This window comes from Hemiscyllium ocellatum, chromosome 50 (assembly GCF_020745735.1).
Source record: "Hemiscyllium ocellatum isolate sHemOce1 chromosome 50, sHemOce1.pat.X.cur, whole genome shotgun sequence".
Lineage (NCBI taxonomy): Eukaryota > Metazoa > Chordata > Chondrichthyes > Orectolobiformes > Hemiscylliidae > Hemiscyllium > Hemiscyllium ocellatum.
The window spans coordinates 2,996,916-3,021,809 of NC_083450.1; the positions used below are offsets into that span (position 1 = coordinate 2,996,916).

At 47.0% G+C, this 24,894-nt stretch overlaps 1 protein-coding gene across 1 annotated transcript in view; it reads left to right on the top strand.

The window, feature by feature from the left end:
* The window catches only part of adar (adenosine deaminase RNA specific), a 47,926-nt gene extending 29,244 nt beyond the window's left edge, over positions 1 to 18,682 (top strand). Inside the window, exons 9-15 of the mRNA XM_060820720.1 lie at positions 1,141 to 1,234; positions 7,471 to 7,590; positions 13,118 to 13,251; positions 14,503 to 14,685; positions 16,117 to 16,229; positions 17,194 to 17,321; positions 18,417 to 18,682. Coding sequence (XP_060676703.1) covers positions 1,141 to 1,234; positions 7,471 to 7,590; positions 13,118 to 13,251; positions 14,503 to 14,685; positions 16,117 to 16,229; positions 17,194 to 17,321; positions 18,417 to 18,657 — 1,013 coding nt within the window. The 3' untranslated portion in view covers positions 18,658 to 18,682. The remainder of the gene's footprint in view (positions 1 to 1,140; positions 1,235 to 7,470; positions 7,591 to 13,117; positions 13,252 to 14,502; positions 14,686 to 16,116; positions 16,230 to 17,193; positions 17,322 to 18,416) is intronic.
* Positions 18,683 to 24,894: the final 6,212 nt, after the last annotated feature.

Sequence of the window (24,894 nt, forward strand, 5' to 3'; positions counted from 1 at the left end):
GCGTTCAGCAGCCCCATGCACACCTGCTTAATACTGGATTACTGCCTGTACCCAAGCATTAAGGATTTTTTGTATTACAAATGACCAGAAACCAAGGCTATTCCTTGAGGCTTTTAATTTTAGTTTTTATTTACTGTAACCTTTCTCTGGACTGCAATTTCATGATGGAAGACAGTCTGCTAGAGCAGTCTTCGGCGGAGTGATCAAGCCCAGCTCACTGTCATACATCCCCAATTCTTGGATTATGTGGATGGGCAGTGAAGCAGGTTATTCTGTTGGGAAGGAGCATGGGAAGTAATGTTTTCAATGTGAGTCCTCAACCAATCTGAACTACTGTGGAAGAATCGTTTGAAATGCTCATGAGGTTTGCTGAGACCACATTTGTAATCTGTACCAACTTAACCGATCCCAGCCAAATGAATGTTTTGGGGACACCTCAGTTACAGCACGTGACTTTGAAAGAGGGGCCGGGGAGAAACCAGGTTTATTGAGATATCTGTGACCACACCAAGAGAGCGAAGTCAGCCAGGGTTCCTGATCCTAGTCACTGCCCATAACTCTATGTTTGAGAGAGAGAGTGTTTTGTGTGTGGGGGTTGGAATCAGCCAGGGTTCTCAATCCTGATTAATGTTTCCTTAGCCCCCATGTTTGAGCGAGCAAACGGATATCTGTCAGGGCTCCTGTCCAGTGACTTGTGCTCGCAAGGTTGTGTGTGGATGACCGCATCATGCCTGTTGTAAGTTCCGTAGTCAAATAGCCTGTTGAGTCATGAAGGTTAGTGCTTTAGTTCAGGTAAGGGAAAGTCTGATTAACTTTACTTTGGCAAATGTCAGAACATCAGGAGAAAGCAGTAAAGAATGCATAGGGAGCATCTTTAAAACAAAAGAAATAAAGTTTAATAAATTTTCACTGATTCTAAGAGTGGAGATTGTTTTTGGCACTTACTCTGTGGCTATTTAACATGGTCACAGTTGATGCCATTGCTGTGTGACCTGAGGATGTGAAAACATAATGACTGATGCATTTTTATCAGTTTGAGTTCAATCGAATCAGTCTTTTGGTAGAACCTTCAGGGTATACTGTTGAAATGTTAGGGTTTGCTGAGACTGTGCTGATACACTTTCTCCTGCTTTCTCACAGGTAACCGATGTGTTAAAGGAGAGGAGCTCAGCCTTAAAGGGGAAACCGTTAATGACTGTCATGCAGAAATCATCTCCCGGAGGTGCTTCATAAGGTAAAGGGGTTTGTAGAGACAGGGAGAAGAACTGAGAGGTTTAACCTTAGCAGGCAGTGGGCTTGTTTGCAATGATACTTTGCTACACAAACCAGGAAGATCATAATTTTAATTGCAGGTCTGTCCTCGGTTGATTGGAGAACCACAAACCACTAGCAAAAGAGGCTTAGTTAGCCTCCCCTCCCCATGTGTTGACTATGTATTTTGATTTTGTATCTTGTTGGCAGAGTAGACCCAATTTCTCCTTTCTACTGCTAACGTTTTCTGACAGAAAGTTGATATCGGACTCGACATGTTAACTTTGTTTCCACAGACGCTGCCAGATCTGCTGAGTTTTTCTACTGTTTTCAGTTTTTGTTTTTGCCAATAGAAGGGACTGCTATGATTCATGTGGGACCGTGAACATAATGACTGATGATCAGGGTACTGCAATTGAGTGGTAGAAGTTGGATGAATGGAATGATGTTTCTACATCTTACCATTGCTCATACTCTCTTCTGTCCCAGCTCATTGTGCAGCATCTCTCATTTGAGAGTACGTGTATACGTATGGGAACAATAAGGATGAGGACAGGGTCAGGCTCATAGCCCAGCAGAGAAATCAAGGGGCAGGATTAAACACACACCGTGGAAAAATTAAAAAATGGAAACGGGACAAGCCATGTTAAAATGACGAGCTTTAAGGCTTAATGCACAGCAAATTCGCAATAAAGTAGTAGAATTAATCATGCATTTAGATGAAAATAGGTATGATTATAATAGGGATTACGGAGACATGGCTGCAAGGTGACCAGGGATGGCAACTGAACATCCAGGGTATTCAGTTTTTAGGAAGGACTGACTAAAACAGAAAGGTGGTGGAGTTGCAACCCTAGTTAAAGAGGGGATTAACGCAACAGTAAAGAAGGATATTAGCTCTGATGCTGTGGAATTTGTATGTTAAAGCTGAGAAAGACTTGAGAAAAAAAATCAAACCTCATATGGTGGAGGTGAGCTCAGAAATAGCATTAAACAGAAAATTAGGTTCGTGTGCAATAAAGGAACATCTGGCTGACTTTAATTTTTTTTTATCCATTCATTGTGTATGGCTGGCTGGGCCAGCATTTATTGTCCATTGAGGATGAATGCAGATATTTAGCTGCTAGTTAAGAATAAAAAAGAATCGTATATTAGATATAAACTGTTGAATTCAAATGAATCTCCTGAACAGTATAAAGTGTTGCGGCGTTCTTAAGAGGGAGATCAGGAAGGCAAAGAAGGGGATATGAGATAGCCTTGGCAAATAAGGTCAAGGATAATTCGAAAGGATTCTTCAAGTGCTTTAAGAGTAAAAAAGCTACTCGAGAGAGAGAGTAAGGTCCCTTAAAGATCAAAGAGGTCATCTTTGTGTTGAACCCCAGGAGGTGGGACAGATCTTAAATAAATATTTCAAGTCAGTTTTTACTGTGGAGAAAGAAAGGGAGACTAGAGAGATGTAGAACTAAATATTGAACATTTGAGACAGTTCATATTACAGAAGAGGAAGTGCTGGAGGTCTTAGAAAATGTGTCCCCCATTATATTGAAAAAGGGAGGTAAAGAGAAACCAAGAATTATAGATCAGTTAGTCTGACGTCAGTCATGGAGAAATTGCGAGAGTTCATTATAAAACAATGAATAGCTGAGCATTTAGAAACTAGTGACGTGATTGGACGGAGTAGCGTGGATTTACAGAAGAGCAAACCTGCTTGGTGAATCTGTTGTTACTCTTTGAGGACATAGCTTGCAGAATTGATGAGGGGAGCCAGTGGGTGTGGTCTATGTAGACTTTTAAAAGGCTTTCAACAAAGCCCCACATAAGAGCCAAGTGTGTGGGATTGACTGGAGTGTTAAGATGGATAGAAAACTGATTGGCAAATGGAAAACAAAGAACAAGAATAAATGGGTCTTCTTCTGAAACTTGGGTAGTGATGGTGGGATACCGCAGGGGTCAGTGCTAAGACCCCTTACTATTCATAATACATACTAATGATCTGAACGAGGGAACTGAATGTAATGTATCAATTTGCAGATGACACAAAGTTGAGTGGGAGGGGAAGCTGTGAGGAGGATGCAGAGTCACCTCAGTGCAACTTTGACAAGCTGAGTGAGTGGGCAGATGCAGTATAATGGGAATGAATGGGAGTTATCCTTTTAGAAAGCAAAAACAGGAACGCGGATCATTGGCTATAAATTGGTAGAGGGGAATGTGCAGTGAGAACTGGGTCCCCTTGTTTCAACCCCCTTCCCCGCCCGCCCCCCCCACTGTGGCTCAACACTTTAACTCCCCCTCCCACTCCACCAAGGACATGCAGGTCCTTGGAATCCTCCATCACCAGACCACAACAAATCTGGGTTGAACTCAGATTTCTCCAGTTTCCTCATTTCCCCCCCCCCCCCCCCCCCCCCCACCTTGTCTCAGACCCAACCCTCAAACTCAGCACCGCCCTCCTAACCTGCAACCTTCTTCCTGACCTCTCTGCCCCCACCCCCACTCTGGCCTATCACCCTCACCTTAACCTCCTTCTGCCTATCGCATCTCCAATGCCCCTCCCCCAAGTCTCTCCTCCCTACCTTTTATCTTAGCCTGCTTCGCACACTCTTCTCATTCCTGAAGAAGGGCTCATGCCCGAGACATCGATTCTCCTGCTCCTTGGATGCTGCCTGACCTGCTGCGCTTTTCCAGCAACACATTTTCAGCTCAGTCACTGAAAGTAAGCATGTAGCTGTAGCAGGGAGTAAAGAGGGTAACTGTATACCACCCTTCATCGTGAGAGGATTCGAATACAGGAGCAGGGATGTCTTACTGCAAATACACTGGGCCTTGGTGAGATCACACATGGAGTATTGTGTGCAGTTCTGTTCTCCTTCCTGCAATGGAAGATGTTCAGCGAAGGTTTCCCAGACTGATCCCTGGCATGGCAGGACAGATGTAGGAAGAGGGACTGGATCGATTCGGGCTACATTCACTGGAGATCTCCTAGAAATAAAATTCTAACAGGTCTAGGCAGACTGAATGCAGGAAGGATGTTCCCAGTGGTGGGTGAGTCCAGAATTGGGTGACACAGTTTAAGGATATGGGGTAAACCATTTAGAATTGAGAGGAGGGACATTTTCTTCACCCAGAGAGTGAGGAATCTGAGGAATTCACTGGCATGGAAAGCGATCTATGCCAAAACATTGTATGATTTCAAGAAAGAGTGACATAAGCACTTGGAGCTAAAGAGACCAGTGGATATCGGGTTGGGGGAGAAGCAGGAACAGATATTGAGTTGGTTGATCATCACGAATGCTGGAGCAGAATTGAAGGGCCAAATGGCCTACTCTTGCTCCTTTTTTTAATGTTTCTGTGAATTTGAGGCACTTCATTTAGTGACGGTGACGGAACAGCCCTTTGGGAATGCTGCCTGCCTCAGGTGAGGCACTTCCTGTCGCTGTCCTTGTCGATGTCGTAGAGGTTGCATGGCTGGGGAGGTGCTGGGAAATAATCCCAGGAAGCAAAGATCTGGCGTATGATTCAGCAAAGTATACCAACCTGAAGGAAAAGATTCCTTGCTGCATGACTGGGCTTCTTCATAAAATGTATACTGCCTGTCAGCAATGGCGAGGGACATTTACTTGCTTCTCACCCCCCTCCATGGCATATAATTAAAGTTGGCCTTATCCCAGCCACAACTGTGCTGTCCAAATCTCTGCAGATCCTTATTTTTAATTCTCCTGACTAGAATCCTGCAGTGCTAAATCCCAGTTTAACCTTCACTCTCTCCTTCACGAGCTATCAAAGTCACATGCAATGGTCCGCTAAGCGAGTTGAAACCGAAATATCAAACAATGTTTACAGGATATTTTTCCCTCCAATGTTACAGTAGCAATGAGTTTGCAGTCTTGTGAGGAGTTTGGAGGTGAATATGAAAGAGCAGGAAAGCATCGCCCTGGAACAGATGGTTTGCAGATTGCTTCTGCCTCATGGATAGGAGCAGTATCACAATGGGCTGCTTCTGACAGCTTTGTAAGGACTGTTTAGGAGCAGGATTTAATAAGGTGGACTGTAGCAGAGACAGGTTGTAAGTCACTGGTGCACAGAATTAATTCAAAACATGAATGCAACAAAATAAAACCCTCTAATGAGCATGAGCTGACCTCCATTTCAGCATTCACTCCAATTTTTTTTGGTTAATCCTTTGAGAGCTGCAGACTGTACAGGCTTAAATGTCCAAATTTCTTCCACCTTCGTGCTCCCCCTCTTAATACGTTATTTTTCCACCAATCCTGCACCGAGGGAATGCCATCATGTTTCCTGAAGGATGCTGAAAATGTGTTTTGATTTGTGATGTTTTCCCCTCTCCATCTCAATATCGACACGAAACCCCTGCAGATATCAGCATATGTCCTGGGATTCTACTCTGTAACGGTTGACTTTCAGAAGATTCAGGGAGAAAGTGAGGACTGCAGATGCTGGAGATCAGAGCTGAAAATGTGTTCCTGAAGAAGGGCTCATGGCCGAAACGTGGATTCCCCTGCTCCTCGGATGCTGCCTGACCTGCTGCGCTTTTCCAGCAACACATTTTCAGCTCGTTTCAGAAGATACAGCCTCTCAATTCCAGTACAGCTTCTTCCCTGCTACTATCGAACTTTTGACCAAACCTCTCCATTCTCTCCTTCCCTCTCCATCCCCCCAACCCTGTCTCTCTTTTTCTCTCTCTCTCTCTCTCTCGTTCGTTCTCGCTCTCTCGTTCTCACTCTCTCTCGTTTTCTCACTTGCTCTCGCTCGTTCTCGTTCTTTCGCTCGTTCTCGTTCTCTCGCTTGTTCGCTCGTTCTCGTTCACTCTCTCGTTCTCTCATTCGTTCTCGTTCGTGCTCGTTCTCGTTCTCCTGCTCGTTCACTCTCTCGCACTCGCTCTCGCTCTCGCACTCGCTCTCGCACTCGCTCTCGCACTCGCTCTCGCACTCGCTCTCGCTCGCGCTCTCGTTCGCGCTCTCTCTCGTTTTCTCGCTCGCTCTCGCTCGTTCTCTCGCTCGTGTTCTCTCTCGTTCTCGTTCACTCTCTCTTGTTCTCGCGCGCGCGCGCTCTCTCTCGCGCGTGCGCTCTAGTTTTCTCGCGTTCTCGTTTTCTCGCTCGCTCTGGTTCTCGCACGCTCTCTTTATTATAAGAAGGATGTGGAAGCTTTGGGAAGGGTTCAGAGGAGATTTACTAGGATGTTGCCTGATATGGAGGGAAGGTCTTATGAGGAAAGGCTGAGCGACTTGAGGCTGTTCTCGTTAGAGAGAAGGTGGTTGAGAGGTGACTTAATAGAGATATACAAGATGATCAGAGGGTTAGATAGGGTGGACAGGGAGAGCCTTTTCCCAAGTATGTTGACAATGAGCATGAGGGGGCATAGCTTTAAATTGAAGGGTAACAAATATAGGACAGATGTCAGAGGTAGTGTCTTTACTCAGAGTATCAACAGTTGTAGATTTGCCAACTTTAAGTACATTTAAGTCGTCATTGGACAAGCATATGGACGTTCACGTTCATTGCGCTCTCTCTCGCGCTCTCTCTCCACCTTCTAACTGTTCACATTTTCCCAGTCTTATACCCCTAAAGCATCAGATTCTTTCATTTGCTTGTTAATATTGTCACAATAGTAAATTCAAACTTGATTGGAGTTTTTTTGGGCTTAAATTGGCTTAATTTGAATATGTTTTTGTTTCCTGGCAGCCAGCTACACTGCTGGACCAAAAGGTTACACGATACCTTGTTCAAAACACTTGGTGGTGTCAGGTAGTTCTGCTACCTTTTAACTTTCTTAAAGATACAGTCCACTTCCTACACCTTGTTGTTTGACAAATGGCCATACTTCGTGATGGGCTGCCTTCTCTTGCCTCTTTGCTGCTGGTAACTTGTTTAGTGGTACATGAGGCCACTCTTTCCCCATGACCTTGGTGATATTCTAGTGCTCCCGTCGGAAGAATGACGTCACAGAGAGGCACACAACTATTCTGCTTTAAGATATTTCAAGTATTAATAGATTAATTTTCAGCACATCGATGCAGATTTGGGCAGGAACGGAGAGAACAAAATTGGTGCAGTACACGCTGTACTGAAATAAAAGCTGGACTACCCAATCAGTTCAGTGGTATCTGTGGAAGGAGTAGTCTAGTTAAGGTTATAGCTGTTGTCTTTTTTAACATTTCCACTGTTCTGCCTTCTCACGTTAGCCTTGTGCTTTGTTTGCAGGTTCCTGTACAGTGAGCTGTTGAAGTATAATCCTGCGTCGCCAGATGACAGCCTTTTCATTCCAGCTCATGACAACCGGTTACAGATTAAACCGGGAATAACTTTTCACCTCTACATCAGGTCAGTTTAAACTTCCCCTCTGTGTGGTCGAATGTGGTGCTTGTCCGTGACAGACAGGGGGGACATTTGTTTTCTTTGCTTAAACGCTCGTTTGCACAGAGAGTTCTGGTTAAAATGAGGAAGACCATCTTTTCTGGAATGCGTTGAGCAGATTGGGCCAATGTTCATTAGAGTTTTGAAGAAATGAGAGGCAATCTGAGTTTATATGGCTTTGAGTTATAAGGAGAGACTGAGAGATAACCTTTTATATAGGTTTATAAAATCATGAAGGCTACAGATAAGGTGAATGGCAAGTGTCTTTTCCCCATGGTGAGGGATTTCAAGACTAGCGGGCTTATTTTTAAGGTAAGAGGAGAAAGATTTAAAGACATGAGACACAACTTTTTTTTCACGTGGAATGGTTCGTGTGTGGAATGAACTTCCCAAGGAAGTGGTGGCTGCAGGTACAATTAAAACATTTATGGTTCCTGGCCCCAAAGTGCTCCCCCACTGATACCTCAGTCACTTGTCCTGCCTTATTTCCCAAGAGTAGGTCAAGTTTTGCACCTTCTCTAGTAGGTACATCCACATACTGAATCAGAAAGTTGTCTTGTACACACTTAAGAAATTCCTCTCCATCTAAACTGGAAAAGGATAGGTCAGATCTAAAAGTTGAAGTTCTAAATTGGAGAAAGGCCAATTTTGACGGTATTAGGCAAGAACTTTCGAAAGCTGATTGGAGTCAGATGTTCGCAGGTGAAGGAACGGCTGGAAAATGGGAAGCCTTTAGAAATTAGATAACAAGAATTCCTGTTAGGGTGAAAGGGAAGGGTGGTAGGTATAAGGAATGCTGGATGACTAAAGAAATTGAGGGTTTGGTTAAGAAAAAGAAGGAAGCATATGTCAGGTATAGACAGGAGAGATCGAGTGAATCCTTAGAAGAATATAAAGAAAGTAGGAGTATACTTTAAGAGGGAAATCAGGAGGGCAAAACGGGGACATGAGAGAGCTTTGGCAAATAGAATTAAGGAGAATCCAAAGAGTTTTACAAATACATTAAGGACAAAAGGGTAACTAGGGAGAGAATAGGGCCCCTCAAAGATCAGCAAGGCGGCCTTTGTGTGGAGCCACAGAAAATAGGGGAGATACTAAATGAATATTTTGCATCAGTATTTACTGTGGAAAAGGATATGGAAGATATAGACTGTCGGGAAATAGATGGTGACATCTTGTAAAATTGCAGGATTACAGAGGAGGAAGTGCTGGATGTCTTGAAATAATTAAAAGTGGATAAATCCCCAGGACCTGATCAGGTGGACCCGAGAACTCTGTGGGAAGCTAGAGAAGTGATTGCTGGGCCTCTTGCTGAGATATTTGTATCATCGATAGTCACAGGTGAGGTGCCGGAAGACTGGAGGTTGGCAAATGTGGTGCCACTGTTTAAGAAGGGTGGTAAAGACAAGCCAGGGAATTATAGACCGGTGATCCTGACATCGGTGGTGGGCAAGTTGTTGGAGGGAATCCTGAGGGACAGGATGTACATGTATTTGGAAAGGCAAGGACTGATTAAGGATAGTCAGCATGACTTTGTGCATGGGAAATCATGTCTCACAAACTTGATTGAGTTTTTTGAAGAAGTAACAAAGAGGATAGTTAAAATCCCCTACCATCCTTATTATTCTTACGGATAGCTGAGATCTCCTTACAAGTTTGTTTCTCAATTTCCCTCTGACTATTGGGGGGTCTATAATACAATCCCATGAAGGTGATCATCCCTTTCTTGTTTCTCAGTTCCACCCAAATTACTTCCCTGGATGTATTTCCGGGAATATCCTCCCTCAGCACAGCTGTAATGCTATCCCTTATCAAAAATGCCACTCCCCCTCCTCTCTTGCCTCCTTTTCTATCTTTCCTGTAGCATTTGTATCCTGGAACATTAAGCTGCCAGTCCTGCCCATCCCTGAGCCATGTTTCCGTAATTACTATGATATCCCAGTCCCATGTTCCTAACCATGCCCTGAGTTCATCTGCCTTCCCTGTTCGGCCCCTTGCATTGAAATAAATACAGTTTAATTTATTAGTCCTACCTTGTCCCTGCCTGCCCTAACTGTTTGACTCATTTCTGTTCTCAACTGTACCCATCTCAGATCAATCTCTTTCCTCACTATCTCCCTAGGTCCCACACCCCCACCTTACTAGTTTAAATCCTCCCAAGCAGTTCTAGCAAATTTCCCTGCCAATATATTAGTCCCCTTCCGATTTAGATGCAAACCGTCCTCCTTGTACAGGTCACTTATATGTGATCTGTATGGACTTCAGTAAGGCGTTCGACAAGGTTCCCCCTGGGAGACTGATTAGCAAGGTTAGATCTCATGGAATACAGGGAGAACTGGCTCAAAGGAAGAAGACAGAGGGTGGTGGTGGAGGGTTGTTTTTCAGACTGGAGGCCTGTGACCAGTGGAGTGCCACAAGGATCAGTGCTGGGCCCTCTACTTTTTGTCATTTACATAAATGATTTTGATACGAACATAAAGGTACAGTTAGTAAGTTTGCAGATTACATCAAAATTGGAGGTGTGGTGGACAGCGAAGAGGGTTACCTCAGATTACAACAGGATCTGGACCAGATGGGCCAATGGGCTGAGAAGTGGCAGATGGAAATTAATTCAGATAAATGCGAGGTGCTGCATTTTGGGAAAGCAAATCTTAGCAGGACTTATACACTTAATGGTAAGGTCCCAGGGAGTGTTGCTGAACAAAGTGACCTTGGAGTGCAGGTTCATAGCTCCTTGAAAGTGGAGTCGCAGGTAGATAGGATAGTGAAGGCGGTGTTTGGTATGCTTTCCTTTATTGGTCAGAGTATTGAGTACAAGAGTTGGGAGGTCATGTTGTGGCTGTACAGGACATTGGTTAGGCCACTGTTGGAATATTGCGTGCAATTCTGGTCTCCTTCCTATCGGAAAGATGTTGTGAAACTTGAAAGGATTGAGAAAAGATTTACAAGGATGTTGCCAGGGTTGGAGGATCTGAGCTACAGGGAGAGGCTGAACAGGCTGGGGCTGTTTTCCCTGGAGTGTCGGAGGCTGAGGGGTGACCTTATAGAGGTTTACAAAATCATGAGGGACATGGAAAGGGTAAATAGGCAAAGTCTTTTCCCTGGGGTGGGGGAGTCCAGAACTAGAGGGGCATAGGTTTAGGGTGAGAGGGGAAAGATATAAAAGGGACCTAAGAGGAACTTTTTCACGCAGAGGATGGTGCATGTATGGAATGAGCTGCCAGAGGATGTGGTGGAGGCTGGTACAATTGCAACATTTAAGGGGAATTTGGATGAGTATATGAATAGGAAGGGTTTGGAGGGATATGGGCCAGGTGCTGGCAGGTGGGACTAGATTGGGTTGGGATATCTGGGTCAGCATGGACAGGTTGGACTGAAGGGTCTGTTTCCATGCTGTACATCTCTATGACTCTATTTAACAGACTTTTAGATGAGTGTATGGATAAGAAAAGTTTGGAGGGATATGGTCCAACTACAGGCAGATGGGACTAGTTTAGTTTGGGATTATAGTCAGCACGGACTAACCGAAGGATGGATGACTCTGACTCTATCGTGTTGAAGCACTTAAATTCTGAGGGACCTCGGTGGGGTTGGGGGGATTTCCCTGTTTCAACTGAAATGAAAAGGAGCTTCTTTGTTGAGGGGCACTTTGTATTTGAAGCACTCTTCACGGAGAGCAGGGAAGGCTGCATCATGGAATAGATTCAAGATCGAATTGTACTGGACAAGGGAGTCCAGGGGTTAGGGAAGAGTCAGGAATGTTGGAGTTCAAGCCAATCCGATCAGCCGTAATCTGAGGCTGGTGGGGAGCAGGCTCATGGGGCAAGCTGACCTCCCTTTATTTACAGTCTCTTTCAGGGTCACAGCACACCCTAACCTGGTCATCTTTGTACCCACTGAACTGTCGCGACTATTGCGATGTAGAAAACCTGTTTGTTGTTGATGGGATCTTCCTGTGCACAATGTGATAATCATTGGGCTAAGTTGTGGTGTCACTTGAGGAATAAATATTGTCACACTCTGGGAAGAATTCCATGCCCCGCTCTCCCATTAGTGCCATGGGATCCTTTATATCCAGCAGGCGAGGTTCCTGCTGAGGGTCTTATCCAAAGTCTTATCCAGTGGTTAGCACTGTTGCCTCACAGCGCCAGAGACCCGGGTTCAATTCCCGCCTCAGGCGACTGTCTGTGTGGAGTTTGCACGTTCTCCCCGTGTCTGCGTGGGTTTCCTCCGGGTGCTCCAGTTTCCTCCCACAGTCCAAAGATGTGCGATTCAGGTGAATTGGCCATGCTAAATTGCCCGTAGTGTTAGGTAAGGGGTAAATGTAGGGGTATGGGTGGGTTGCGCTTCGGCGGGTCGGTGTGGACTTGTTGGGCCGAAGGGCCTGTTTCCACACTGTAAGTAATCTAAAAAAAAATCTAAAAGTTTGGCACCTTCAGTGCAAACCCCCTGTCTCTCTAAGCTGCAGGGATTCATAGAGTCCTGCAGTAAAGGAGAGACCCATTTGTCCATCAAGTCTGTACCAACAAAACAAAACTATTCCAAGTCAACGCTATTCCCACTTTCCAGCACCTGGCCTTGAACAGTAGCACATTTTCACTGCTTCTCTAGGTACCTTTTGAAAGGTTGTGAGGTTTCCTGTCTCCGCTACCCTCCAGGCAGCACATTCCAGATTCCCAGCACCCTCTGGGTGAAAAGGCATTTCCTCAAATTCCTCAAAATCTCCTGGCTGTCACCCTAGAATGATGCCTCCCCTTGTTATTAATCTGTTATTGAGTGCAGTAGCTAGTTCCTATCCACCCTCGCTGTTTCCCTCTTATCTTTATATCGGGATCTGCTGTCAAGAAAACCACCTGAGCTTCCCCAGCCTGCTTTCATAGCTAACATTTCCCATGCCAGGCTGCATCCTGGTAAATCTGCTCTGCACCGCATCCCCTTCAGTGCAGTCACATCCTTCCTATAGCACAGTACTCCAGCTGTCATCTAGTCAAAGTCCTGCACAGCTCCGGCATAACCTTCCTTCTCTGATCATCTGTAACACAGCTGGTAAAGGCAAGTGTCCCGAATGCCATCCCAACCACCCTGTTAACCAGTCCTGCTGCCATCAGGGATTTTTGTTTACATTCTGGTTAAATCTCTGGCATTGCACTTGGACATGCAGTCTCCTAAAACAGGAGGGAAAGTCTTTCTCCACCTGCGCATGACTAACAGAAGCTGAGAGCAAGAAAACAATGGGAAAATATTTCCTATCTGAACATTGGCCTTCTGAAGTAGTGATCTAACTTTAAATACAGGACTGTACCCTAACAGTAGCAAAGGGTCAGCTTTAATTTCCATGGGAGCCATGGGTTTTATTCAGCAGCAATGAACGTCCCCATAAGACCATTAGATTACAGAATTTGACCATTCAGCCCCTCTAATCTGTTCCGCCATTCAGTCGTGAGACTCGAGAGCCCTCATTCTGAGCCTACCTTGAAACTGTACCTTTCCTCAGCACTGCCCCTTGTGGTGATGGAGCCCTGTTCGATAAATCATGCAGTGAACCTCCCACTAAAGAAGGAGATGACACACATCACCCGCTGTTTGAGAACATGAAGCAAGGCAAGCTGCGCACCAAGGTGGAAAATGGTAAGTGACAAACGTTAGAGACAGACAATCCTGTCAAATGTGACTGTACTTGAAATGAAACAGTTGAGTTCTCAACTGTAGGCATTTGTAACATTCAACTGGGTACGATGACTGCATTAAACTCAAGACACTGAGCTCCATTCTCTGTATCTAACCCCGTGCTGTCCCTGTCCTGAGAGTGTTTGAGTGGGGGGCACAGTATAGAGGGAGCTTTACTCTGTATCTGACCCCATGCTGTCCCTGTCCAGGGAGTATGTGATGGGGGGACGGTGTAGAGGGAGCTTTACTCTGTATCTGACCCCATACTGTCCCTGTCCTGGGAGTGTGTGATGGGGGGACAGTGTAGAGGGAGCTTTACACTGTATCTAACTCCCATGCTGTCCCTGTCCTGGGAGTGTGTGATGGGGGGACAGTGTAGAGTGAGCTTTACTCTGTATCCAACCCCATGCTGTCCTTTCCTGAGGCAGGTTTTGATAGAGACAGGGTACAATTGCTCTTTCTAACTCATCTAATGCCCGTATGATTGTTGGTGACACTGCGTACCAACGAAAATGTGAACATTCCGTTTCAAATAAATCTCTAGAAGCAAGTTTACTCGAGCTGAACTCTGATCGCAGTCCGTTGTCTGCACCAATGTATTGACTTCAGGCAAGTTACAGGTATAAACTCAGCAAGATGCCAGTGAATGCTTTGTGCTTTCGTGCCCTTTGTCTTAAAAGCACAACATACGTCTTCATTATCACCTGTGGATCCAGAGCTGCACCCCCTCGACAGTTAGATCCTGATATGACCTGTAGTCCCCCATTACAGTTCACAGCCAGATGTAGTGTAATGTTGTAATGTGCGAATGTAATGTTGTGATCCCACTGACTAATTCATTCCCCAGAGCTGAACTCATGTGCTGCAGCTCATCCTACTATTAATTCTTTGTTTTTATTGCTGGGGTGTTGTTTGAGGAGTTGCAGTTGGCCTCAGTTTCCCCTGATCTGGAATATTTGAAGATTGTTGATGTTTACACTCCTGTCAGCTATTGCACGACATGTCGTCCTTGTCCTTGTGGAGATGCTGTGTAAGGGCGCGGTTAGCCTGGGGACTGTTGCATCTGACAACCCGAGAGCTGGCTGCACCTGGTTTTACCTCCGGTGAACATTTAAATGAGGGAATAGATTGGTCTTTCTAACCTCGCTTCCTGCTTTAACTGTGAATGAGACTGTTGTGCATTTGAATGTTTCACCATTTTCTAATCTGCAGGCGAAGGCACCATCCCAGTGGAATCGAGCGACATTGTCCCAACGTGGGATGGGATTCAGCACGGGGAGAGACTGCGCACCATGTCCTGTAGTGACAAGATTCTGCGCTGGAACGTGCTGGGCCTTCAGGGGGCACTGCTCTCCCACTTCATCCACCCAGTCTATCTCAGCTCCGTGACCCTGGGTGAGCTTCCAGCATCACTTGCTAGCCTCTCTTCCCTGAACCATGATAACGAGGGAGTTAGGGTCCCGTTAGACAAGGAATCAGCATTGTCACATCAGCAGGAAGACTTTCTGTACAGTCTCTACCATACCCCCTAACAAAGACCCTTCATTCTTCACCCAATTCATTATTTTAAATGTAGTCTGCTGCTTTTCTTAGCTGCAAATGTGTTGCTGGTCAAAGCACAGCAGGCCAGGCAGCATCTCAGGAATAGAGTCTCTATTCCTGAGATGCTGCCTGGCCTGCTGTGCTTTGACCAGCAACACATTTGCAGCTGTGATCTCCAGCATCTGCAGACCTCATTTTTTACTTGCTGCTTTTCTTAGACAACCATGGAATTGCACAGACATTACTGCAGTGAAGGGAAACTGCTGCAGGAGATGTTCTGTCTGGGTAAGCGTGGGACTAAAGGAGGGCTGCCCCACCACAATGGAGGGTTGGAGGAGAATCCAGAAGGCTAATATGTAAATAATTCTTTTGCTACTTGTGCCTCTGAGCACCCCAAAGTGCCAGTAAAATACGCTGGGTGTGTCGTCATTGTTATAGATGAGGGAAAATGGTAGTGGTACAGGCCAAGTGACTGCATCTCTGACAGCATACTAACTCCTTGTCCTGGAGTACCAGCTGTGGCTTCTGGGGTTGGATCTGGAGCCCTTCTCCTTCCTAACTCAGGAGATGAGATCAGCTGGTCTGTCCTTACAAATTGGTGAAAGTCACAGAGTCTGTGCTTGGGTAGGGGCTGACGTCAGACTGGAGGGATTCAAACCTGGAGATGTGCAGAGAGAGTGATGGATTCTGGGAGGCCGTGGTTCAGCAGGCAGGTCACTGGACTAGTATTCCAGAAACACCAGGCTAATGACAGCTGAAGAAATCTGAATCCCAGAAAAATTCTGGGGATGGGGAAGAAAATAAGCTATCCCAATGGTGACCCACACAACTACTACCAGTTATTAGAAAAAGCTATCTGGTTCATGATGTTCTTTAGGGAAGGAAATCTGTCATCGTTACTGGGTCTCCAGACTTAAAGCAATGTTGCTGACACTTTACTACCCTCTGGACAATTAGAGATGGGCACTAAGGCTGGCCTAGCTGGAGATGCCTTCGTTCCATGAACAAAGAACAAAACTGATTGGTTGGAAATGGTGTGGCAATCTATGAGGAGTTTTAAATTGAGGGTGGGGGGTTTATTTTTGAGGAAGTAGATGACTGCAGTTTTAAGATGGGTGTTGGGAAGAGGGTGAGCGCTCCCTGAATCCACCATTCTGCACGGAATGGTGCTCCCTCACGCTGGGGGACAGTTATTGGGTGAATGTTGACCTGGGAGTTTTCTCTCCCCTTTAGCGTGGGAGTCTAGTGATACTGTTCAGGATAAACCACTTCCTCTTCCCACAGGTTACCTGTACAGCCATGGGCACCTGGCTCGAGCAGTCTGCTGTCGCATGTCTAGGGACGGTGAGGAGTTTCAGAGGAGTCTACCGTACCCTTACGTCCTGAATCATCCACAGGTAAAAACAAAGCAACGTCATGTTTGAGGTACTGGGCGAGAGTGCCGATAGAGGAGCAGAACGGTGCCGTTTGGTGTAGCTGATGGGAAGGTTGATATATGGCCAAGCTGGGTTACTGTGAGACCTGGATGTGTGGTTACATCTCCCTGAATACACTAGCTGGAGATCTTGGGAGCCTAGCACTTACCAACTCTGGACTACTGCATTCACGAAAGTGGCTGTTGATGAATTTAAACTTGGAAATGGAAACTTTCCCATGTGTGCTTCGAATTCGAAGCCGCTCTCTCCCTCCAAGGCGTACAGCTGGTGACACGCTGGTCTGGATCACCCACCCAGCAGAGTTGAGCTCCCTAAATAAGATGTACCTCCTTTAGAGAATGGAGAGCCATCAAGGCTGGGAAAGGTTAAACCAACTCAAAGTGGATAGAGGAGGGAAACATCTCGGCTTTGCAGACAAAATGAGTCAGGGAATAGGATATGTTAGTTTCTGTGTGTTTTTCTCTCTCTCGCTCTTGTGCTCTCCCTCACACCCCAACCACCCCCCCCCCCCACACACACATCCAACCCCCCCTCCCCCACACATCCAACCCCCCTCCCCCACACATCCAACCCCCCCTCTCTCCCCCCGTCTTCCCCTCTCTCCCTTCCTCTCTCTCTCACACACATGCTCCCTCGCTCCTTCACACACACTCCTTCGCGCTTACTCTCGTGCCCCCCTCTCACTACCTCTCACTCCCTCGCTCGCTCCCCCCCCTCTCTCCGTGCTCACACGCACCTCCCGTTCTCAGCCGTGCTCCCTCTCTCTCTCTCCCTCTCTCACACTCCCTCGCTCACTCTCCCTCTCTCTCCCTCCCCCTCTCCCATGTGCTCTCACGCACCTCCCCATCTCAGCCATGCTCTGTCTCACCCACTTGCTTACCCACATGCCCCCTCCTTGGATTGAAGGATTGCTTTCTGCTTGCAGATTGGCCGGGTTAGTGTCTACGACTCAACGCGACAGACTGGGAAAACAAAAGAATCGAGCGTCAATTGGTCTTTGGCAGATGGAGCAGAAGTGGAAGTTTTGGATGGAACCAAAGGAAAAGTTGACGGGTAATTTGAACTCCCAGCCCCTGGCATGTTTGAAACATTAGGCATTGTGACATTCCTGACAAGAACCAGGAGGTGATGGTGTAGTGGTATTATCGCTTGTCTGTCAATCCAGAAACCCAGGTAGTCACTGGGGACCCGGGTTCAAATCCCACCATGGCAAATGGTTCACTTTTAAATCAATTTTTTAAAAATCTGGAATTAAGAGTCTAATGATGACCACAAATCCATTGCCAATTGTCAGGAAAAATCCATCTGGTTCATTAATGTCTTTTATGGAAGGAAACAGCCACTCTGACTCAGTCTGACCTTCACGTGTCTCCAGACTGTCTGCAACATTGTCAACTCTTAGCTGCCCTCTGGGCAATTACGGATGGGCAATAATAAATAAAGGCCGAGCCCGCAACACCCACCATCCTGTGAATGAATTTTTTTTTAGAAGTTCCATCTTCCATTGGGAATTATTCTAGCTCAACAGAGTTCAGTACCTCTTGTTCACAGCTAAATGGACACCCAAGACTCATGGTACTGGCCATGAGCAGGTCATCCTGGGCTGTGTGCTCAGTCTCTGGAGGAGCACTTGAGACCCTGATTCAGTGAAACAGGTGTCTGTACCCACAGAGCCCATGGTCAAGACTGACCCAATCAGAGCACAAACCACTAGTGCAGGTCCAGTGCAGCACTGGATGCTGTAAAATCGTAGTATCCCGAAAAAGAATCCCACCCAGACCCACCACCCCACCCTATCCCTGTAACCCTGCATTCCTTATGGCCAATCCACCCTAATCTGCACATCCCTGGGCACTATGGGACAATTTCCCATGGCCAATCCACCCTAACCTGCACTTCCCTGGGCACTATGGGACAATTTCCCATGGCCAATCCACCCTAACCTGCAGATGTTTGGACTGTGGGAAGCAACCAGAGGAAACCCGCGCAGACATGGGGAGAATGTACAAACTCCCTGCACACAGTCACCTGAAGGTAGAATCGAACCTGGGTCCCTGGCGCTGTGAGGCAGCAGTCCTAACCACTGAGCCACCATGGCATGTTGATTCTCTTTTATTTTTGTTGTTGTCTTCTCTCCCATCCTGTCAGGCCTCAGCTGGATGTGTCCCGGGTCTCTAAGATCCACCTGTACGATCTGTTCCGGCAGCTGTGCAAGAAGAACAATCGACAGGATCTGCTGGCGATGGTCTCCTACTCTGACGCCAAGGCAGCGGCTGCCGACTTCCAGAACGCGCGCACTCTGTTCTTCAAAGCGCTGGAGCAGATGAACTATGGTAACTGGATCCAGAAACCTCTGGAAGAGAAGAGCTTCATGAACAGTGAAGCGTAATTTCCTGCCTCAGGGTTTGGTAGGGGAGAGGGTGGGGTGGGGTGGGGGTGGGGGCTGTGGGTTTACAGGAGGGGCAGCAATTCTGTACAGTGGTTGTAGAGAATTTAAAACAAAACTCCGAAAACCTTTTTAAAAAAAAAACTATTACCATATAATTCCCGACATTCCTTTATAAATCTGTCGAATGTTTATAATCGAATGTAGTTTAAAAAAAAATAATGTAGAATTGATTTTAAAAAAACAAAGTCTTTTAAGCTAAGGAGTAGAGAGATTGTTGAGGGTGGGAGCCTCTTTCACACAAAAGCCCCCACAACGGCCGAGGGGGTTGAGCGTTCCTCTCGGGAAGGAGATTGGAGACTCGCTCTCGGCATGGCATTGTCATACCTCAATCCCTGTATGTTATTGGACCAACTGCATGACTCTGGAAAAAAGGGGTGGGAAAGCAGGAGGTAAATGGATTGAAACAAACCCCTTGCTGGCACGCTGTGGTCATCTCGGCCGTCCACTTTGCCAGCTTCCTGCTCTGTTTCCACCCCATGCCCCTGAGACCCCGCCTGCATGCCTAGCAGCTTCGAGACTCCAGTTACATATCCCATGCTCGAGTTCAGGTTACGGAGCAAACAAGGTTCCGCCAAGACCCACTTCCCTCCCCATCTTGAATACGGGCAAGAAGGCTCTCTTTAAAAGAAAATGTATTCCCGCGCTCGCCTCCTGTTTTTTGTTTTGGAGAGCGATCTGTGCAATGTCGGCACGGCAACCTGGTTTTTTTCCCACCCATGTTACATTTCCTCGCCCAACGAACCGAAACACACTCCAGCTCACATTTCAGACTCTGCCCTCCATCCCCAGTTGCAGGACAAACCGGGAGGAATCCTCCCAGTTGACAGGATGGAATTAATGTGCATGCGCACAAGGATTGGGTGTGAATTTCTTCACTTCCTGTTCTGACCACCCACGTGTGATTCCAGCACCCATCCTCTCTTCTCTCTCTCTTTTTCTCAACCCCCAACCTCTCTCTCTCTCTTCTCTTCTTCTCTCCCTCTCTCTTGCTCCCCTCTCTTGCTCCCCTCTCTTGCTCCCGCTCTGTTCCCCATCTCTCCCCCTCTGTGTCAAGGCCTGTCACTGAAAATGAAATAACACCTAATAGAGCAGGGTAGGCTACCTGTTCTCCCCGTGCCTCTGATGCAGGTCCCCCTTACCTTCATCGCCAGGAAAGGCTGGGTGCTGAGGTGGTGGGGAACAGCGTGTGAATGTCAACAGATTGGGAGTTTGGTGAGGAGGCAGTGAGTTAGTTGCTGGGAGTCGCCATCTAACCTACCTGTCTCTGAGCTGGCTGCAGACGCCGATGACACCCTGATTTGATAGCCTGACATGCGTCCCCATGCGCTCTGCAAGTGTGTGAACTTTCGGCCAGGTTTCAGGGTTAGTGGCAGGAGGGGCTGGAGCCGGAGACTGGAACTCCTGCTACAGATGGGACCGTGAGCTCAGTGGGTTCAAAGAGTCTCAATTACCTGTGTGTACAAGTGAAACCACGGCGGCCCTGTTGGTGTTGCATGTTTTTTTTATTGTTCATTATTAAAAGACTGACCAACAACTGTGTGGAAGTTTAAAGCAAAAAGACAACTTATTAGAAGCTGCAGAAAGCTTCCACTCAGTGTTAAACATGACTCTCGCGCTCAGAATGACTGTTTCTCTCTGACCATGGTATTGAAACCTCAGGCAGTGGGCCCAATATACTGTCTCCTGGTCATTTTGGGAAGCTACAAGATGGGTTCATGAACAACAGGGCACCAATCTCCCCTCTGGGGCAGATGAATGTGATTGGGCGTGGGGCATGTGTGCTGACCCTGACAGCTGAGGGCATTGTATTTCCTGCAGCCACCTCCCTCTCACCTCAGACTTTCTCATCCTGACAGCAGAGAATTACTTATGGCTTTGCACTTAATCACCTGCTGTTCATTGTCGAAGAAGGGTAGCACAAGGTGGCTCTTTCTGTAACACAGGATACAGTTCTAGGGGTCAGGCCTATCACTGAATAACATTGGGGTACAGTTCCAGGGAGATAGGTCTGTCCCTGTATAACACTGGATACAGTTCCAGGGGGACAGTTCTGTCCCTGTATAACACTGGGATACAGTACTGGTGGGGGACAGGTCTATAAATGGGATAACACTGGGGTACAGTACTGGTGGGGGACAGGTCTATAAATGGGATAACACTGGGGTACAGTACTGGTGGGGACAGGTCTGTCCCTGTATAACACTGGGGTACAGTACTGGTGGAGACAGGTCTGTCACTGTATAACCCTGGGGTACAGTACTGGTGGGGGACAGGTCTGTCACTGTATAACCCTGGGGTACAGTACTGGTGGGGGACAGGTCTGTCACTGTATAACCCTGGGGTACAGTACTGGTGGGGGACAGGTCTGTCACTGTATAACCCTGGGGTACAGTACTGGTGGGGACAGGTCTGTCACTGTATAACACTGGGGTACAGTACTGGTGGGGGACAGGTCTATCACTGTAGAACACGGGTACAGTACTGATGGGGACAGGTCTATCACTGTATAACACGGGTACAGTACTGGTATGGGATAGGTCTGTCACTGTATAACACTGGGGTACAGTACTGATGGGGACAGGTCTGTCACTGTATAACCCTGGTGTACAGTACTGATGGGGGACAGGTCTATCACTGTAGAACACGGCTACAGTACTGGTATGGGATAGGTCTGTCACTGTATAACACGGGGGTACAGTACTGGTGAGGGATAGGTCTGTCACTGTGTAACACTGGGGTACAGTACTGGTGGGGGCAGGTCTGTCACTGGGGTACCGTACTGGTGGGGGCAGGTCTGTCACTGCACTGGGGTACCGTACTGGTAGGGACAGGTCTGTCACTGTGTAACACTGGGGTACAGTACTGGTGGGGACAGGTCTGTCAATGGAATAACTATAGGAATCAGTTTGTGCTCTTGACCTAATTGGTGGTGGTTTATTTGACTTGTCAGTTGGTAACGATGGGAAATATATGTTGTGGAGCGATGAAGGCATAAACAGGAGGTTGTTGAGAGATTTCTAACTGGTATTTTCACCTGTTAACGGCAGGTTGTGGGAATTGTGAGTGTAATTACCAATCTTGTGTTCTAGATGGAAACAGCCAAGTGTGCTGCACAGTGAAATATCTCCCTACCATGCTCCATTCCCTTCGTTGGGAAGAGGAGAGCAGTCCGGGTCATGCCCTACTGTTTGAGAGTGGAGATGTGTCTCTAAAGGCGAAGGAACCTGTCAGCGTTTCAGTTTCTTAAAAAAAAGTTTAATTACTCATAGTTTTGGAAAGTCTGCCTGAATTGGATTTGATTTTAGTTTCCATTCAACATTCTGCAGGATCCAAGCGCTGCATGTTCTGATGTGGTGGTGCAGTCCTGGTTCAGAACAAGTGTGCCCCTGTCCCAACCCTTCATTGAATTAGGGTGGGGAGTAGGAGAGTTTGTTGATACTTGACAGAAAACACACTCCACTTAAATAACCAACACCTCCACTTTTACTGCAGTCTCCTGAGGCATAGTGCTATCGAGGGGTGATAGTCGATTGGTTGTCAGATCAGCAACCGAGTCTGTTGTCACTCCATCACTACCCTCATGTGTTTATGCCCCCACACTGTTGCCCTGGATCATAGGAATATGGGGTGCTTTTGTTCAGAGTCGCAGAGTATGGGCAAGCCATAGACTTCAAAAGTAGGAGAGGCTGGTCAGTCCTCGGCGCCTCTGGTTTTGTCTGATTGAAGGGTAATGTGGCGGAGGTTGGGTGTCAGTGGGATATTGCACACAAGCCCTTGGAGGGAGCAGAGGGAACCACATACGGATTGTCTCAGCTTTCCAGACTATCCCTTTTTATCATCAACCTTTCTTGCAAGGTTAGAGTGCTGGAAAAACAGCAGGTCAGGCTGCGTCCGAAGAGCAGGAAAATCGATAGGTCGGTCGAAAGCCCTTAATCAGCAGCCTGACCTGCTGTGCTTTCCCAGCACCACTCTAATCTTGACTCTGCTGTGAAATGAACACCCCCTCCCCTCACCAACCCCACCCAGATCAATCAGCCCTATCCCATGTTTGTCAGTACTCTGGATCTAAAAGGCTTGAGAGCACAAGTATATTTTCTGCCCGTGTTCCCACACAGACACCACAGGAGGAGAATGTGCAAACCCCACACAAACATTTTCCATTCATCTTTACAGGGCTTTAGGTTTGGTTGTAACATATAGCAAGAGACCTGGTCTCATCCATTCTGACCTCCACAATAAATTTGATGTTCGTCTTTTCAGAATTGGTGTAGGATGTGATGTGTAGTGATGAATCTGTGGTAGTATTGTCCTCCGTCTCTTTTAGACTGAGATGATACTCACTGGGAGTTATTCACCCTAACCTGCACATCTTTGGACTGTGGGAGGAAACCCACGCAGACACGGGGAGAATTGCAAACTCCACGCGGGCAGTTGCCTGAGGCAGGAACTGAACCCAGGTCTCTGTCGCCGTGAGGCAGCAGTGCTAACCACTGAGCCACCGTGCTGCCCTAATATATCGCCATTCCTTCTCTGTTGTCGGGACACAATCCTGGAATTCCCTCCCTGAGTACATTGCGGGTCAACCCACAGCAGGTAACCTGCAGTGGTTCAAGAAGGCAGCTCAGCCCCCCCACCACCTCAGGGGGCAACTAGGGACAGGCAATACCATGCTGACCAGCCAGTGACGCCCCCAAATGAATAATTTTTAAAAATGAGTCCAATCTATTCGATCTCTCCTCAAAAGACAAACCCTCCGTACTCAGGAGGAGCCAAGCGAACCTTCTCTGTTTCCAATGGCAGTATATATATATTTTTTGTTATATATATCCTTCTCAAGGACAGCTATGGATGGGCAATAACTACTGGCCAGCCAATGAAACCCACATCCCTGGAATGCAAAGCAAAGGCCCCAAAACTATTCACGTTATCCCAGCTGTGAACTGACCAGTGTCTTTTACAATTTTAGCAAGACCTCTTCGTTTTTACACTCTCTTCCCTGTGAAATAAAGGCCAGCGTTCTATTTGCCTTCTGTCTTGACCTGCTGAACTTGGGTTTGTGATCCGTGTGACAGAAAATCTGTAATTTTCGGAGGAAAAACAAAGTCTAAACCTCGTTTCGGTTTGATTTTACAAACTACGTTTTTTTTTATTTGATAGCAAAGCACAGTGGGGTGTCAGTGAGTCATTGCTGTGTAGAGTCTGTCCCTCTAGTTAAAATATCAGTAACGGCAGCTAGCCTGCTGAATCAACTCAGTTGCATATAGCTCACCCCCATCAACCCACCCACAGGCAACTGATAGATGTGTTTCAGGTAGAATCAAGGTGGGGGGGGTGCCAGGCGCAGGGTAAATTACTTTGTGGGCTACCATCCCCGGGGGGTTAATACACATTGTGTGGGATCCTCTCCAGGGTAAATCAAAACATGTGGGCCTCCCTCCCTCCCCGACAGGGTGAATTGCACAGTGCAAGGTTCACCCACCCAGGGCACGCCACACTTTCCAATACCCCCATCTGCTGCAGTGCAATACAATGCAAGAGGTCACAGTGCTAGCTACTCTTGTCACCTGTTCAAACACCAGCCTTCCCTACCTACCTCTGCACGGCTTTCAGTTCCTCCCTGGTGCCCAGTGTGGGAGCCCATGCAGCTCACTCCCATTCAAGGGGCAGTACTGAGGACAAACAGTGCATGGCAGAGTTGAGCCACTATCTGAACTTGAGGGGTAGAATAGGCTTGGCACTGAATGGCCTCCCCCTTCCAAATCGTCCACAAAACCTTCGTGGCTTAACTTTGTGAATTTTGAGAATGTTGGAGAACTTTTCTCAGAGATAAAATAGGCTGTGAGTATGAGGTTAAATATTGAGGGGAATGTTGTCTTATAGCAGGGATGGGCACAAGGTTAACCCATTTAAGTTAAGTGTGGCTGGGAAATTCGCCACTCGACCAAGCTGATTGACAAAAGCATCACATTTACAAACGTCAGGCAAGACTGAGGTAGGCAGATATGCCAAAATATGTATTCCATCAAATTTACATCAAACAGTCCCAGGACAGGGACACAGCATGGGATTAGATACAGAGTAAAGGTCTCTCAAAACTGTCCCCCATCAAACACTCCCAGACAGGGACAGCACGTGGTTAGATACAGAGTAAACCTCCCTCTACACTGTCCCCCCATC